This window comes from Phocoena phocoena, chromosome 13 (genome assembly GCF_963924675.1).
Source record: "Phocoena phocoena chromosome 13, mPhoPho1.1, whole genome shotgun sequence".
In the NCBI taxonomy this organism is placed as follows: Eukaryota; Metazoa; Chordata; class Mammalia; order Artiodactyla; family Phocoenidae; genus Phocoena; species Phocoena phocoena.
Genome location: NC_089231.1, coordinates 27,651,535 through 27,670,143, shown reverse-complemented (window position 1 = coordinate 27,670,143; position 18,609 = coordinate 27,651,535). Strand labels below are relative to the sequence as shown.

The 18,609-nt window shown below is 38.0% G+C and overlaps 1 protein-coding gene across 1 annotated transcript; it reads left to right on the top strand.

Annotated features, from left to right (window-relative positions):
• Nucleotides 1–2,191: 2,191 nt before the first annotated feature.
• HAUS1 (HAUS augmin like complex subunit 1) lies at nt 2,192–18,030 on the top strand. Its single transcript, XM_065889942.1, has 9 exons — nt 2,192–2,250; nt 3,040–3,214; nt 12,413–12,548; nt 13,941–14,075; nt 14,915–15,038; nt 15,431–15,496; nt 16,281–16,352; nt 16,804–16,851; nt 17,854–18,030. Exons 1-9 carry the CDS (start codon nt 2,221–2,223, stop codon nt 17,902–17,904), a joined length of 837 nt encoding a protein of 278 aa, XP_065746014.1. The 5' UTR covers nt 2,192–2,220; the 3' UTR covers nt 17,905–18,030.
• The last annotated feature ends 579 nt before the right edge of the window (nt 18,031–18,609 follow it).

Genomic DNA, 18,609 nt, shown 5'->3' with positions numbered 1-18,609 from the left:
AGTCAACAGTAATTTCAAATGGGCGGTTTGGCAGCAGAGCGTTTCCTGCTGGGAGAATTAACGCGGATTAATCCGCAGATCGCTGGCTAACACTCCAGACCCTCGGAGTCAAAAACTGGGGGCAATCTGAATCTTTGAAAAGCGTCCACACCATTCTAGATGATCTGATAAGCACTCAAATTGGAGAATCGCAGTTCTTTTAGATTCGATTTAAAAGAATCCTGTTTGCGAATTAGAGCAAATTGTTTTTTAAAAAAAAAGTATAACGAGCATGGGGACCTCCCTGGTGGCACAGTGGTTAAGAATCTGCCTGCCAATGCAGGAGACATGGATTCCAGCCCTGGTCTGGGAAGATCCCACATGCCACGGAGCAACTAAGCCCCTGCACCATGACTACCGAGCCTGCGCTGTAGAGCCTACAAGCCACAACTACTGAGCCGGCGTGCTGCAAATACTGAAGCCCACGTGCCTAGAGCCCGTGCTCCACAACAACAGAAACTACTGCAGTGAGAAACCCGCACTCGACAATAAAGAGTAGCCCCCACTCACCTGAACCAAAGAAAGCCCGCCTGCAGCAACGATGATCCAACGCAGCCAAAAATTAATTAAGATAAATAAATAAAAGGAAATAGGTTTTAAAAAAAAAAGTATAACAAGCACAAATTCAAATAGAGTGGTTGCCAATCCTGAGAAGAATGGTCCAGAATCAAAAGTCTCATTCGAGAGTGGGCTAGGGCTCAATTTTTCCTCTACAAGCAACTAGTTTCATGACAGTAGGGACTTCACTTTTTCATTTGAAGTAAAAGGGAAATGATGAAAATAACTTTCTATACCAACCCAATGAAATCAGGGCGGAACTTTTGTTCCTCCTACAGATTTTTTGGTGATATTGAGATTTTTGTGATATGTAGAGAATTTGGCGGGGGTGGGGGGATGTTGGGTATTTTGTGATAGTGGAGACTATTAACGTTGCCTTCACTTGCGGCTGTACTAAGAAGGATATTTCAGCTTCATCCACCAAATCCTGGTTTACACAAAACCTTAATTTGGGTGGGGCATATGAATATGGGTTATAACAGTCATCTCCTAAAACAGCTTGGAAATACTATATGGCCATCAATCCCTTTCTCCAATATTCTACTTTCTTTTCAAGATGAGCCATGGATACATACGACAGTCCTCCTGGAAATTAGGTGTAGGAACAGGTAAAATTTTGGTTTGTAAAAACAAAGTTCAGGAATATTTTGTAAAACTTGTAGTGATGAAAGTGGACAAAGGGCAAAAAGATAACTTTCCCCACCACTTATCTGGAATTTAGTTAATGAGCAGATACATATTTAACCAAAACAAACAAAAAAAGAATAAGAAAGCCATACAGTATGGTGCTGGCTAGTTAGCTGAATTTCGTTGAAAAGTTTAATCATTTAAAATAGGCATATGACTTAGGAAAAAGATATTTGGTGCTAAGTTATCCACAATTTGATGTTAAACTACATATCACAGAAAGTTAAGTACATGGTCTACGTTTCCTAATGTAACAGTATACTACAGGAGGTTGTGGACAGCAGCATGGTATAACCTGAGGAGACTGAAACACCCAATAGGAATCAGAACACTGTGGTCAGATTCCAGCTCTACCACCTCATCTTGGTCAAGTCATATACTCCGAGTGTGTGGTTTTAATGTGAAAATAGGTAAAATAATGTGTGTCCATCTATTTTACAGGATTCCTGTGAGAATGAAACAAAAATAGGAAAACACAGAAAACTATACATTCCCGTAGAAATATAAAGAACCTCTCATGGCGTTAACTACAGAGTGATGGAAGGAGAGAACTTTAGGAAATGCAAGAAATGAATGCAAGAATGGCTGAGTGGCAGTGCCAGTGCCAGCAGTTGTATGCCGTTTTAAAACAGTCTCCAGCACATTTAGAAAGAAAAAACAGCCTGGCTCTAGGCAGCTTTAGTTCTCGTCCTGGAGGTGATACCATGGAGAGCGCAGAGAGCTGCGAGGTGGTAACGGAGGAGAGCCTTGCAGTGCTGAAGCCTTGGACCAGCCTAGTCGAAGGGCTCAGCGCCTGGAGTCCTAGTAAAAACTACAACTCCCAGAAATCCTGGGACCCAAAGGGGGCGTGCCCAACGGTGTGCGGGCGGAGTTGTCAGAGCAAGCGGGGCCCTTGTCCCGCGAGAAGCTGCTCGAGAAGTGGCGGGAGTGACGGCTATGGAAGCGCTGGAGGAGAAAGAGGCGCAGGTGATGGCGCGGGAGCGGGGCTTTGCGGCATCCCAGAAACCGCGTCTTTGATACACCCACCCTGCTGGCGGATCTCCTGGGCACGCCACTTTTACTTTGTTCCTCTGCTGGTCCATATCTAGCCCCGCCTTCAAGATCTGTGAGCCTCCCCGCCCCACCCTCCTTAGACCATCGCCCCCCACCCCCACCCTTGGAAAGGGAGTTTCCCTTCCTTCCCGGCCTTCCCTGCCAGGATTCGGGCTTGGAGAGGGTTTGAGGAGAGCCCCCTGGTACGAAACCTACCCCTGGAGACTGGAGGGGGACTTCTGAACCCAAAGTCAACTTCCAGCCAAGCCTAGCCGTCCACTGCTGCTTCCTACCAGAATTTTCACACCAGACCTGCTTCAGTGTCTCGCATCCCAGCTCTAGGAGTTTCCTGGCATTGCGAGTCTTGTGGTGTGTTGAGGACCACCCTTTTTTCAGACTTTGCAACTGTAATAATGCCTCAGCACCTGCATATTGAGCTTTAAAGTTATTCGAGTGATGTAACATATTAGCCTATACTGCTTTCGTAGCTTTGAGAAAGGATAGATTGTTTTCTGGTAGTTTTATTTATTGTGCTTGCTCACTTTTTATTTCCTGACATCTGATATCTCTCTCCCTAAAGACAAATTAGGATGTGAAGTAAGTAGGATGCCAGAATATTCATGGAAAGCATTTCCTTTGCTACTCATCACGTCTTGGCCATATTTTCTTCGTGCTATTGCAAAAAACAAGGCTTACAAAATTTGTATCCCTTGTAATGGTTAGGTTGCTGCCTGGTTGAAAAAAATATTTGGAGATCATCCCATTCCACAATATGAAGTGAATCCGCGGACAACACAGATTTTGCATCACCTTTCAGAACGCAACAGGGTCCGGGACAGGGATGTCTACCTGGTAATAGAGGACTTGAAACAAAAAGCAAGAGAATATGAATCAGAAGGTGAGATTAATTCCAGAGTGTTGAATGAGATAATAACTAGAGGTAACCAAATTGTTTAACACTGAAGTATACAAGATTGATTTAGTGTAGACTACTTGCCAGTTTTGCTTCTTTATTTTACCCAGATTTGTCTTACACTGTGTTGTTATAGTAACTATCATAAATTTCATTATAGTATATATTTTATTGATACTCTGATGGTGAAACAGTAACCCCTAAAAGATAAGAGTCTAAACTTATTAGCCTGACATATACGATACCTGTGGTTTTTCACTTACATATCTTTTGGTCTCTTTCCAGTCTCCATGCTTTAGTTATAATGAGCCATCATGACACCTGAGGTGGCATCCATGAACTGTGACTTGAACAAATCACTCTGTTTCCATGTATTCATGGGACTGCATGAGAATTTTCTGCTGTGCATATGTAGTTTAAAAAAGTGTATTCAATACATCCATTGTCTTTATAACACAAACCACAAAAAGATTGGGAATATACAAAAGAGGAAAGAAGTGAGATCTACATTTGCCTACACTTAAGCAGGTGTATGGCATATGTTACATATGTTGTTTTGAATGTAGAGCAATTTATATTGTAAATCTATTGCATATGTGCTTTTTTCCAGTTTTCTTTTAAAACATTAATATGCAGTAAAGTGACTTTTTGTTTGGTGTACTGTTTTAACACACATGGATTCTGAGAACCACCCCCATGGCTAAGATGCAGAACAGTTCTGTCACCCCCAAACACCTCCCCTGTGATGCTCCTTTGTAGTCATACTCTCCCGTATGCCTTTAAACTTGTTTAAATTTTAAATGATTTTATTTTAGTAGTTATTAAAATAAAGTATGGAGAAAGGGGCTTTGAGTCCAGAAAAATCTTATTTTGCAAGAGCTTTCTTTTTGTCTATACTATTATGTAATGAAAATTCAAATGATTTTAAAAGTAAGATTATTCATGGCTGTCCTTGAGTACTTTTTTTTTTCCTTGAGTACTTTTTATGGTGGCATATATTAAGTAGCAAATGTTTCTAGTAATACATACAAAATTTTGACACAATTTTCTGTACTAAAGTATCCAGAAGAGCCCTGCCACCATTGATATCTTAACTCTACACTTCATGTACTTTATTTTTTTCTTAAAATATTTATTTATTTAGGCTGCGATGGGTCTTAGTTGTGGCATGTGGGCTCTTAGTTGCGGAATGCGGACTTCTTAGTTGCGACATACTCTTAGTTGTCGCACGCATGTGGGATCTAGTTCCTAGACCAGGGATCGAACCTGGGCCCCCTGCATTGGGAGCGCAGATTCTTACCCACTGGACCACTAGAGAAGTCCCCATGTACTTTATTTTTTTTTTAATTAATTAATTTACTTATTTTTGGCTGCGTTGGGTCTTCGTTGCTGCGAGTAGGCTTTCTCTAGTTGCGTCGAGCGGGGGCTATTCTTCGTTGCAGTGTGTGGGCTTCTCATTGCTGTGGCTTCTCTTATTGCGGAGCAACAAGCGGCTCCGAGCACAGGCTCAGTATTTGTGGCTGGCGGGCCCTAGAGCACAGCCTCAGTAGTTGTGGCACATGGGCTTAGTTGCTCCGCGGTATGTTGATCTTCCTGGGCCAGGGCTCAAACCTGTGTCCCCTGCATTGGTGGGAGGATTCTTAACCACTGTGCCACCAGGGAAGTCCAACCCCCCATGTACTTTATTTTTTCATTTTTTTTAAGGTATTAAGATTATTTTTATTATTTAAAAAAATTTTTTTTATTTTTGGCTGCGTTGGATGTTTGTTGCTGAGTGCTGGCTTTCTCTAGTTACGGCAAGCGGGGGCTACTCTTCGTTGCGGTGTGTAGGCCTCTCATTGCGGTGACTTCTCTTGTTGAGGAGCACGGCCTCTAGGCACACAGGCTTTAGTAGTTGTGGCATGCAGGCTTCAGTAGTTGTGGCTCACGGAGCACAGACTCAGTAGTTGTGGCGCACGGGCTTAGTTGCTCTGAGGCATGTAGGACCTTCCTGGACCAGGGATTGAACCCGTGTCCCCTGCATTGGCAGGCGGATTCTTAACCACTGCGCCACCAGGGAAGTATCCCCCACCATGTACTTTAATTGTTACTCCTCTTGGCTAAGTTTTTCCTCCTTTTAGACAGGAAAGCTGTCAAGCAGAGAACAGAAAATTTATGGAACCTTGTAACAAATACAGATTCATATACACTGTTAAGGAACTCCTGCTTCCAGAGTTTCTAAATTTTGAGTAGTGATACTATATAGCCCCCAGGACTTGAATGACTTTTGAGCAAAAGATCATTTCTTTGATTTAGTTTTTATTTCTGCACAGTACAGTTCTTTGCAGCACGTAAGATTGGAACATTTTGGAAGTATTTTCAGGAATTGGGAAAGGATGTAAAAGTTTTGTATGAAGACTTTTTTTTTTTTTTTCCCGTTACGCGGGCCTCTCACTGTTGTGGCCTCTCCCGTTGCGGAGCACAGGCTCCGGACGCACAGGCTCAGCGGCCATGGCTCACGGGCCCAGCCGCTCCGCGGCATGTGGGATCTTCCCGGACCGGGTCACAAACCCGTGTCCCCTGCATCGGCAGGCGGACTCTCAACCACTGCGCCACCAGGGAAGCCCTATATGAAGACTTTTTAATCGTGACAAATACAGATGAAACTATTGAAAACATTCATTCTTTATACTGCCAATTCTTCAGTTGAGGAGGAAAATTAAAAGAAATTTCCCTAGCTAGAACCTCCAATAAAATGTTGAATAGATGTACACATCTATTAGAGTAGACATCCTTATCTTGTTCCTCATCTTAGAGGGAAAGCATCTAGTCTTTACTGTTGAGCGCAATGTGAGTTGTGGGTTTTTTGTAGATGCCCTTTTTACGGTTGAGGAAGTTTCTTTCTATTCCTACTTTGTTGAGTGTCCATATCATGAAAGGGTGCTGGATTTTGTCAGATGCTTTTTCTGTCTATTGAGATGATCATATGACTTTAGTTTTTTATTCTGTCGATATGATGTGTTACATGAATTGGCTTTCAGACATTAGTCCAACATTTATCCATAAGATAAATCCACGTCCTCATGGTGTATAATTTTTTAATAGGTTGCTGGATTCAATTGCTAGTATTTTGTTGAGAATTTTTGCATCCATATTTATAAGAGATAGTGGTCTGTAGTTTTCTTTCCTTTTAATATGTCTTTTTCTGGTTTTAGTGTCAGGATAATATTGGCCTCACAGAAACAGTTGAGAAGTATTCCCTCCTTCCTAGTTTTTGGAATAGTTGATGAAGAATTGGTATTAATTCTTTATGTAATCTATAGAACTCAATGGTAAAACCATCTGGACCTGAGCTTTTCTTTGTGGGTAAATTTTGATTACTAATTCAGTCTCTTTGCTTACTGTAGGTCTATTAGATTATCTACTTGTTCTTGAATTAGATTCAGTAGTTAGTGTCCTTTTTGGAATTTGTCCATTTCATCTAAGTTATCTAAATTTCTGGGTACAATTGTTCATAGTATTCCTTTATAATCCTTTTTATTAAGTAGGTAGATCAGTGGAATGTACTGTCTTCTGATGCTAGTAATTTGAGTCTTTTTTCTTCTTAGTCAATCTAGGTGAAGGTTATAGCACAGGAAAGTCTGCTCAATATATATATATATATTTAAGGAAATGACAGTCACCTGATATTCATAGTGGTGTGCTTTATAGTTTATTTTATTGCCATTGTTTTATTTTTTTTTAATATTTATTTATTTATTTGGTCATGTTGAGTCTTAGTTGCAGCAGGCAGGCTCCTTAGTTGCAGCTTGTGGGCTCCTTAGTTGCGACTTGCCGGCTCCTTAGTTGTGGCATGCAAACTCTTAGTTGCAGCATGCATGTAGGATGTAGTTCCCCAGTCAGGGATCGAACCCCGGCCCCCTCATTGGGAGCGTGGAGTCTTAACCACTGTGCCATCAGGGAAGTCCCTCTGCTCAATATTCTGTAATAACCTAAATGGGAAAAGAATTTGAAAAAGAATAGGTACTCTACATATATAACTGAATCACTTTGCTGTACATCTGAAACTAACACAACATTGTTAATCAACTATATTCCAATACAAAAAACAATTTTGTTTTTAAATCTAGGTGAAGGTTTTTCAATTATGTTGAGCTTTTTAAAGAACTAGCCTTTGGTTTTAATGATTTTTTTCTTCTTTTTTAATCTATATTATTAACTTTCACTCTGTTCTTTATTATTTCTTTCATTTGGCTTGCTTTAGGTTTAGTCTGCTCTTCTTTTTTAAATGTTTTAAGCTTAGGCTATTGATTTGAAATCTTTCTTCTTTTTTAACATAGGAATTTACAAGTATAAATTTCCCTCTAAGCACTGGTTTAGGTGCATCCCCTAAGTTTTGGTATGTTATGTCTTCATTTTCATTCACCTCAAAGGAGTTGATTTCTTTTTGACCCATTGGTTATTGGGAGTATGTTGTTTAATTCCACATATTTATGAGTTTCCCAAATTTCTTTCTAATTTCTAATTTCATTCCATTGTAATGGGGGAATACTTTGTATTATATGACGGTATTATCATTATAAAATGTCCCTGTTTATCTCTAGTAACATTTTTTGTTAAAAAGTCTATTTTATCTGATATTAGTATAGCCACTTCAGCTTTCTTGTGGTTGCTGTTCGCATTATATATCTTTTTCCATCCTTTATTTTCATTGCACGTTGCTCTATTGCACTTCACAGATATTGAGGGGTCTTTTTTTACAAATTGAAGTTTTGTGGCAGCCCTGTGTTGAGCAAATCTATCATTTTTCCAATAGCATTTGCTCACTTCATATCTCTTACATTTTGGTAATTCTCACAATATTTCAGACTTTTTCATTACTCTCTCCCTCTCCTTGGGCCTCCATATTCCCTGAAACATAACAAATTGAAAATATTCCTATTAATAACGCTACAGTGGCCTCTAAGTGTTCAGGTGAAAGGAAGTCACATGCCTCTCACTTTAAATCAAAAGCTAGAAATGATGAAGCTTAGTGAGGAAGGCATGTTGGAAACTAAGACAAGGCTGAAAGCTAGGGCTCTTATGCCAGACAGTTAGCCAAGTTGTGAATGCAAAAGAAAAGTTCTTGAAGGATATTAAAAGTGCTACTCCAGTGAGTCATTTCCACTTTCAAGTCATTCTTTAATAAATACATTTCATAAGGCTATAGCTGGCATAGATAGTGATTCCTCTAATGGATCTGGGCAAAGTAAATTGAAAACCTCTGGAAAGAATTCACCATTCTAGATGCCACTGAAAACATTCGTGATTCGTGAGAAGAGGTGAAAATATCAGCATTAGCAGGAGTTTGGAAGAAGTTGATTCCAGCCCTCGTGGATGACTTTGAGGGGTTCAAGACTCCAGTGGAGGAAGTAACTGCAGGTGTGGTGGAAATAGCAAGAGAACTAGACTTAGAAGTGCAGCCTAAAGATGTGACTGAGTTGCTGCCATCTCATGATAAGACTTTCATGGGTGAGGAGTTGCTTCTGATGGATGAGCTAAGAAAGTGGTTTCTTGAGAAGGAATCTACTCTGGTGAAGATGCTGTGACGATCGTTGAAATGACAACAAAGGATTTAGTATATTACATAACTTACTTGATTAAAGCAGTGGCAGGGTTTCAGAGGATTGAGTCCAGTTTTGAAAGAAGTTCTTGGGTAGAATGCTGTCAAACAGCATTGCATGCTACAGGGAAATCATCTGTGAAAGGAAAAGTCAAATCAATGTGGCAAACTCTGTTGTCCTATTTTAAGAAATTGCCACAGAATTGCCCAGCCTTCAGCAACCATCACCTTGATCAGTCAGCAGCCATCAACATCGAGGCAAGACCCTCCACCAGCAAAAAGATTATGACTCACTGAAGATTCAGATGTGGTTATCATTTTTTAGCAATAAGGTATTTTTAAATTAAGGTATGTGCATTGTTTTTTTAGGCATAATGCTATTGCACACTTAATAGACTACAGTATAATATGAACATAACTTCTATATGTTCTGGGAAACCAAAAAATTCACATGACCCTCTTTATTGCAATATTTGCTTTATTGCAGTGTTCTGGAACCCCAGTATCTCTGAGTTATGCCTGAATTTGTATCTTTGAATGTGAAGTGTGTCTCCTATAGACAGCATGTAGTGGGATCCTGTTGTTTTTTTCAGTCTTATAATCTCTGCCTTTGGGTTGGATTGTTTAATGCATTCCCATTTAATGTTATTATTGATATAGTTGTATTTATATCTGCCAATTTACTTTTCATTTTCTATATATTACATCTTTTTTTGTTTCGCTGTTTTTCCCTTATCGCTTTCTTTTGCATTAAGTTAATATTTTCTAATGTAACATTTAAATTTCTAAAGTGATTTTTTAGTTCTTTCTTTTCAGTTCTTTTTAGTGTTGTTCTGAGGTTTGCAAATAAATCTTACCAGCTCAGCTTCATATTTGTACTAGCTTAATTCCAGTGAGATAGAGAAATGTTGCTCCTATGTAGCTCTGTTCCTCTTTTCCCCACTTTTGTGGTATTATTGTTACACATATTACATCTAATAATATTATGGACTTAACAGTGTGCTGTTATATTATTACTTAACCATCTGTAGTCATTTCCTTAGCCCTTTACACCTTTACTACCACCACATCCTTTGTGCTGATACATTTCTATAACCCAACAATACCTTATATAAATATTATTTTATCCAATTGCTTTTTAAGTCAGTTAAGAGAAAAACGAAGAAAAAAATGCATTTATGCTCTTTATAATTCTGCATTTACCTTTACTGATAATTCATTGATTTTTGTGCGCATTTGAATTACTGTTTGGGGTCACTTGCTTTAAGCCTGCAGAACTTCCTTTAATATTTCTTATAAGTTGGGTCCAGTGACAATGAAATTCTCTCAGTTTTTGTCTATCTGGGAGTCTTCATTTTACATTTATTTTTGAAAGAAAGCTTTGCTACCTGTAGGATTCTTGCTTGACAGTTTGCTCTTTGAGCACTTTGAATATGTTATCCTGTTGCCGTTTAGTCTCCGTTGTTTCTGTCAAGAAGTTGACTGTTAATCTTACTGAAGTTTCCTAGTATGTCATTTTTCTTTTGCTGTTTTCAAGATTTTCTCCTTGTCTTTTTTTTAATAAATTTATTTATTTATTTATTTTTGGCTGTGTTGGGTCTTTGTTGCTGCTCACGGACTTTCTCTAGTTGCGGTGAGCAGGGGCTAGTCTTCGTTGCAGTGCACGGGCTTCTCATTGCGGTGGCTTCTCTTGTTGCGGAGCATGGGCACTACGCGTGCAGGCTTCAGTAGTTGTGGCACACGGGCTCAGTAGTTGTGGCTCGCAGGCTCTAGAGTGCAGGCTCAGTAGTTGTGGCACACGAGCTTAGTTGCTCCGTGGCATGTGGGATCTTCCTGGACCAGGGCTCGAACCTGTGTCCCCTGCATTTGCAGGCAAATTCTTAACCACTATGCCACCAGGGAAGCCCCCTCACTGAATTTTAATAGATTTTCTTGAACAGATGTGTCTTCATTTGCTGTTTGTCCTTAGGAGCATTTCCAGAAGCTTTAAATGGTTGTGTTTTGTTTTGGGGGGCATCTTTGTTTTGCTTTTTGGGTTTTTGTTTACAATTTTCACCAGTTTCACTGGAGGGTAGGTGAGCAGACCTCCTCACACTGTTATGTTGGAAGTCAGACTCCTGGTGGATTGATTTTTGGCAAAGATGACAAGACAATTTAATGGAGGAAAGAATAGCCTTTTCAGTGAACAGTGCTGGGATAGGTGGATATCCACATGTACAAGAATGAAATTGGACCCTGCCTCATAACATATATAAGAATTAACTCAAAATAATGAAAAACCTAAAAGTAAGAGCTGAATCTAAAACTCAGAAGACAGCATATGTGTATATCTTCATAACTTTGGATTTGGCAATGGTTTCTTAGCTATGATACCAAAAACACAAGCAACAAAAGAAAAGTAGGTAAATTGGACATCATCAGAATTAAAAACTTTTGTCCTCAAAGGATACCGTCAAGTAGATGAAAAGACAGCCCACAGAGTGGGCTGCAAATATTTGCAAATTGTATATCTGATAAGGGACTTATATCTACAATAAATGAAGAATTCTTACAACTGAATAATAAAGAACCAACCCAGTTAAAAATGGATAAGGGAGGGAATTCCCTGACAGTCCAGTGGTTAGGACCCCACGCTTCCACTGCAGGGGCCCAGGTTCTATCCCTGGTCAAGGAACTAGGATCCCATAAGCTGCGGCCAAAAAGAAAGGTTAAGGGATATGAATATACATTTCTCCCAAGAAGATATACAAATGGCCAGAAAGCACAGCATCATTAGCCATCAGGGAAATGCAAATCAAAACCACATTCCACTTCACACCTACAAGGATGGCTATAATCAAAAAGACAAGGTCTTGGATTATCATTTTATCAATCATTATTCAGTTCTATGAATGATCACTGTGCAAAAAAAATAAATAATACAGCTGTTGAAGAAGACATTGTGGAGAAATTGGAACCTTCATACATTTCTGGCAGGAATGTAAAAATCAGTAGCTTTGGAAAACAGTCTAGTAGTTCTTCAAATAGTTAAACATAGAGTTACCATATGACCAGCAGTTCCACTTCTAGTTATATACCCAAGAGAAATGGAAACATATGTTTATGTAAAAACCCGTACGTGAGTGTTTATAGCAGCATTATTCATAATAGCCAAAATGTGGGAGCAATCCAAATGTTCATCAATGGATGAATGGATAAATAAAACATGGTAAATCTATACAATGGAATATTATTCTTCCATAAAAAGGGATGAAGTACTGACTGATACCTGATACAGAACGGATGAACCTTGAAGCCGTTATGCTAAGTGAGAGAAACCAGTCACAGAGGATCACATATTATATGATACCATTTATATGAAATGTCCAAATTAGGCAAATGAATAGAGACAGAATGTAGGTTAGTGGTTGCTAGGGCTTCATGGGTTGGGTAGCTGGAAAATAATGACTGAGGATTGTGGGATTTCTTTTTGGGGTGATGAAAATGTTCTAAAATACTTTAGGTGAGTGGATTGTATGTTATGTGAAAGATTACAATAAAGCTGTTAAAAATTAAAGCAAAACAAAGATCTTAGTCACCATAAAACTCTTATATCTTTTCAGCTAAGCATCTTCAAGACCTTCTCCTGGAGAGTGTGAATTTTTCCCCTGCCAGTCTCTCTAGCACTGGTTCCAGGTATCTGAATGCTTTGGTTGACAGTGCTGTGGCCCTTGAAACAAAGGATACCTCACTAGCTAGGTAACTCTTGTGACAATTTTAATTTCTGCAGTCATATACACTGTAAGGTCTTGACCTAAGGAGCTTTTGTTTCTCAGGGTAATTCTGTATAGGAAATTAGCAGTGTATGCAGAAATAACTGAATTTAGTTAACTCCTTATCATTGCTAGTGAGTATGTATAATTACTTCAGATAAACTTGGTATTGGTTAAATTTTAGTGTTTTCTTCTTTCAGGATTAGGTTTGTGAAGGCTGGTTCTCTTGTATATTTGAAAAGGGATTAGGTATCACATCATTCCCTATAAACAGTACAAAGAGCAGTAGGCTACATCATCTGTTGAGCATAGAGTAGTGATTTTTGGTTATGTCCCTACCCTATTGGATAGAGTAGGTTAAAGACCTTCAGTTCTTTGTGACAGGCATTTCACCTATATAATGACATTATCCTTCTAACAACCTTAAGAGGAAACTGAAGCTCAGGAGAGGTGAGTTAAATAATTTCTCTGAGCTAGTAAATGGCAGGGTTGGGATTCAAACCTGGTCTGACTCAAAAGTCCATAGGACTATCACTGTTGGCTGCCTCTTAGCTAGGACTACTACTACAACTTATAATCAGAGAATTGTATGGCCATTCTGCTTAACTGCTAATATAAGAGCTTGGAATATATACAAATAAATATATATATAAATAGATATAAATATATAAATAAATATATATATACACACACTTAAATAGTAGAGTTTTAGATATAAGATCATGTGGGCCGTATGGCAGCAGAAATCTAGACTTGAATTAAGTCAATTCAGCAGTCAATTAAGTCAATTCACCAAATACTAATTATATCCTAGGCATATAATCTATGTAACTCTTTATGTAACTACCTGTCTCCCTCTCCCTTCCTCCCTCCCTATATATGTGTGTGTGTGTGTGTGTGTGTGTGTGTGTGTGTGTATATATGTTTGTGTGTGTGTGTGTGTGTGTGTATATATATATATATATATGTATAGCTATACATATAGGCACTGGGGAAGCAGAAATGAATAGAAAAATGAGTGCCAGCAAGTACAGTCTCTGCTCATGGTAAATTAACGGAGATGGACATGTAAAATTATAACAGAGTATGACAGCTGCAATACTACAGTAATGTAAAGCTGTAGCTAGGAAGCACAGAGGAAGGAGTAGTGAATTCCAGAATGGCAGTAAATCTTATTTGAGTTTTGAAGGACAAATGGAAATTTGCCAGCTGAAGAAGGTTATTCCAGACAGTGAGAACAGCGTGTAAAATAGTATAGAGGTATGAAACAGCATGGTTAAAGAAGAATCCACATAGAAATAAAATCAGTTTTAGAAATGAGGAATAATTGTAATTATTGTCCTTAATGTCCATTTACGTGACTAGATTCTTCTTTTAGTTTTATCCCTGCAGTGAATGATTTGACCTCTGATCTTTTTTGCACCAAATCCAAAAACGAAGAAATCAAGCTTGAATTGGCAAAACTTGAGAAAAATCTAACTGCAACTTTAGTATTAGAAAAATGTCTACAAGAGTAAGTAATTGAGTTGGAAGTGGTGACAATTTTTATTATAAAGGCAGTAACAGGACATTAGTTTGGGCCATAGATATGATTTAAAACAACACATTAGGAAATGGGAAGATAAAATGTTTTTTTAAGTAGAAAATGACTTGGGTGAAGGTAGGAGTGGTTGAGTACATATTTTTACCTTTTACTTTATATAGTTTCTTTTTTCTCTCTGTTTTACAAATAACCTGTTAATAATTTTCAAAATGTATGTGAATTTTTTTTTTTACTTATAAACTATGGTGCAACTTAAAGTCATGTTATATTTTGTTGCCCTTTCTTAATAGAGCTCTGGTATCCCTCTTGATGCTTTGGACCTTCTTTAGGTCCCTGTAGCCCCAGAGATTAGATGCTGGGGATCAGGAGTATGTGTATGCACAAGTAATTTACTGGTGTGTAAATTTATCCAACAAATATTGACTATGTATATGCAAAGCACTGTGTCATGTCACATTTAGGAGAGAGGCCTTTGGGACCTCCATAATTCAAATTAACTTTAGGATCTGTTAAGTCACTTTTTTGAGCAGCAGATCTACTTTCTCCAAGAATAATTGGCATAAATTAATCTTAAAATTATTTAGTATTCCTTGAGGAAAATCCCAGATGGCAACATGGAGGGAAAGATGACCTAGAAGGGTGCTTGGTAGCCAGTCTGGGATATAAAATTTATGGTAGAAAATCCAGCAAGTTTGTTATCTCCTCTTGATACTCTTGACTAATCCAGAGTTGAATCGAAAAAGTGGTAGAGCTTCCTTTTTATAATAATTTCACTGAGAAGAAAATGTTCTCAACTTCATTTTTTAAAGGGATCTTAAGAAGGCAGAGTTGCATCTGTCTACGGAAAGGGCCAAAGTTGACAGTCGTCTTCAGAACATGGACTTCCTAAAAGCCAAGTCAGAGGAGTTCAGGTCTGGAATTAGAGCTGCAGAGGTTTGTATGAAGGACTGAATATATTTAGCTCGCTTCAGACTTATTTTCAACTTTCATCCTCAGAAATAGGCAGTATTGTTATTCCCTTTTTACGACCAGGGAACTGCGTTGAAGGCGGGTAACTTACCCAAGGTTACACAGCTACTTAACAGCAGATCCAATTCAGATGCAGGCTGCCAGGCCCAGAAGCTCAGGCTCTTAAGCACTGCCCCCATCTCGTCACAAATCTGTCTGAAATGCCTCTCATGCAACATAAAAGTGCTTAGGAGCAGGTGTAGTCCTTCATCTATGATTTATAACTTCTCTTTACTGTGTTATATATTGAAAATATTTCATGAGGGTCACTTGCAAAATAATTTTTTAAACTGAACTCCCTTTTTTTGTAATTGTAGGAGCAACTTTCAGCCAGAGGAATGGATGCTTCTCTGTCTCATCAGTCACTGGTAGCACTTTCAGAGGTACGCTTACTTTAACCCAACTTAACTTTCTTTAAAATGTTAGTGCACAATCTACTTTTCCATTTGTTTCTTTTTATAGAGCTTTATTCACTATTGACCTGATTTATTTTCCTTTACCGCTGTACTTTATGTTCACCAGTATTTATATCTTTATTACTTGTTTATATATCTTCTTCCATTTGTTTGGTTTCCTTTATTTATTACTATATGCTAGAAACTCTTTGCTGGAGTCAGTTATATGTTATTGATTTATTTATTGAATGAATGTATCGAGGGACTATGTGCTAACCACCTAGGTCCTCCTCTTTATTCTCTTTCAGTAAAACACAGGTCCCATACTCCTGTAGAATGCAATTCTGGGGTTTTAGATTGTATAAGGGTTTTATCTTTCATGGGAAGAGGGAGAAATGAAAGGTTTTGTTTTACTTTTTTTTCTTAAGACTTTTTTGTAGTTTGATTTTTGGAATTTAAAATTGGCAATTCATAAGTATGTATTTGAGACTCTTAATTATTCCCTGATGTTCTGATTCCTCTTAATTACATTGTTTTGTATTCCTAGGCAGCATACTTAAATCTTATTCTTAATAAATGGGAGTATAACTTTCCTATTATAGCATCTTCTAAGGATTGTTTCCATTTGTTATCCATTTGTCTTTGAAGCTCTTTATTTGATACATTATTTAAACTATGCTAATGTTAATGCTTTGTCATGTTTTATTTCAGAAATAGACAGTGGTTAGTTGCATTGTGAATATCTCTTACTCTGTGTTTTTTTCACCCCCAGAAATTGGCAGAACTAAAACGACAGACTATACCTTTGAAGAAAAAATTGGAGTCCTATTTAGATTTAATGCCGGTAATTATTTTTATGAAACAAACAAAAAAAAAATGTTCCTCTTCTCTACCTTTCCCCAAGGGCACTAAATGATCATGAAAATACTGGGTCCATGTTTAAGGATTTAAAATCTATGCTGAGGGACTTCCCTGGTGGTCCAGTGGCTAAGACTCCATGCTCCCAATGCAGGGGGCCCGGGTTCGATCCCTGGTCAGAGAACTAGATCCCACAAGCCTCAACTAAGAGTTCGCATTCTGCAACTAAAGATCCCACATGCCACAACTAAGACCCGGTGCAGCCAAATAAATATTTAAAAAATAAATAAAGTCTGTGCTGAATTTTAGTATTGTATGTACATTGGATATACTTTCTACAACATTTTTTGCCTTTAGAAAAGGATTGTTACATTCTTTTTCCCCTTGCATCCTAGCTGAGGCAACATAACCTCCCTTATTTTATTTTCCTTTAAAAGAATCCATCTCTTGCTCAGGTGAAAATTGAAGAAGCAAAGCGAGAATTAGTAAGTAGTTCCATTTTTTCCTTCCGATTTTTAAAAAATAAATGCTGACATAGCTAAAGCTCCCTTTCTCCTCCTTCTTTCCTTTCTACTCAGAGGTGAGCCACAGTCCCAGACTTGCTGTGTATCATTACCATGCATCTTTTAATACTTTTTTGGCATATACGTATCTTTTTTCTTCATAAAAAATACATAGTGGTCTTTTAAAATTTTGTATAGATTTTCCTGTATGGAAAAGGAGGGTTGAGAGACATAGAATATTCTAGGCAGAAGGAATTAACAAAAGCATAAGAGCTGAAAAATGGAGGACTTTTTCAAGCTTTGGCAAGTGAAGCAGTCCAGCTGCTTAGGAGTATGCAGTGGAAGATAGGGCTGAAGAAGGTCAATTGGTTTATGAGATGAAGGACCTTAAATATAAAGAAGGTTGTTCTTGGAGGCTGTAGGGGACCACTGAAAGTTGTTCTGTGTTACCTTGTTTTTTAAGCTAAAGAAAATGTGATAAAGGTTATGCTTTTTGATCAGGCCAGTTGTTTAAGAAGATTTTTCTGGAATCAGTGTATAGGGTGGATTGGAGGAGGGAAAAAGAAAATTGCAGAAACTAGTTGGCCTGCTTAGGCCAGATGAGAAGTAATGAGAACAGTGGCAATGAGATTGGAAAAGAGTGATGTGAGAGACATTGCAGAAGTATGTTGCTTAAGGAGTAAAAGTCAGAAAAATCTATTCAAGTATCACTGCAGTCATTCACCTCTCTAAAGGTCCCCCCCCCCACCTTTTAATGTTTAATAGCATCAGGAGTCTGAAAACTTTTGGGGTGTGGGAAGTGGGGAGATATAAAAGCAAGGGGAATATCTCAAAGAATATTTAATATTTTGTAATGGTATTTTTTAAAATTTCTGTTTCAGTGTTTTCCCTTTTTGCTTCCCCTATTTTAAATAACATTAGAAGTTAGAGCACCTTCTTTATGTCCTTATTTATAATATTTATGCTGTTTCTTTCTTCCTTTAGGATACTGTTGAAGCTGAACTTACAAAGAAAGTAAACATGATGGAACTGTGACCAGAGCCAAATAAATTTCATCTTAACACAGTAAACTGAATAGGACTTTAAAGAATTATTTGCTCATGGCATTCCTTACACCTTAATTTCTGTGTTCTTAGATGAGGTAATAATGTCATTATTGATAGAATAGTGGTTTCTGATTGTGTATTAAATTTTTATGCTCAAATACAGTTTTCATATGAAAAAACATTGGTTTTCTATGCTGTTGGTGGTTAAATGTCCTTCAGTAGTTCTCTTAGGTGAACTGTGACTGTTGTCCTGCAGTCGCTTACTAGGTCAGCTAAGTGAAAGGGAAAGGTTCTGCAACTTCAGTTATGTTTCTCCCACACCCCCGATCAGCTTACCTGCCTACCTCCAAATGTTCATATATGCAGGAATTTGGTTTATGAAAAAGATGACCTTTTAAATCAGTAGTAGAGAGATAGGTAATTCAACACATGGTGCTAGATCTGTACTTCACCCCTTATATCAGGGTAATTTCAAGGGATCAAAGATTTAAATATTTTTTTAAAAACTTAGTAAAAGAAATCATGGAGGAGTTTTAATGTTTTGATTTTTAAATAATCACAGAGTCAGAAACTTATGACAAATCCAGGAGCCATAAAAAAACGATTGAAATGTTTGAAAATTTTGAAATACCAAAACTTCCTGTATGGCAAAGTCTTTCATAAATAAAATCAAACCATGACAAATGTAGTGTAG

Excerpts from the sequence above, each read along its gene's own strand:
- HAUS1 (XM_065889942.1), top strand. The coding sequence starts at position 2,221 with ATGGAAGCGCTGGAGGAGAAAGAGGCGCAG. Across the intron at positions 2,251-3,039 it reads TGGAGGAGAAAGAGGCGCAG|GTTGCTGCCTGGTTGAAAAA; the intron begins GTGATGGCGCGG and ends TGTAATGGTTAG. Across the intron at positions 15,497-16,280 it reads CACTGGTAGCACTTTCAGAG|AAATTGGCAGAACTAAAACG; the intron begins GTACGCTTACTT and ends TTTCACCCCCAG.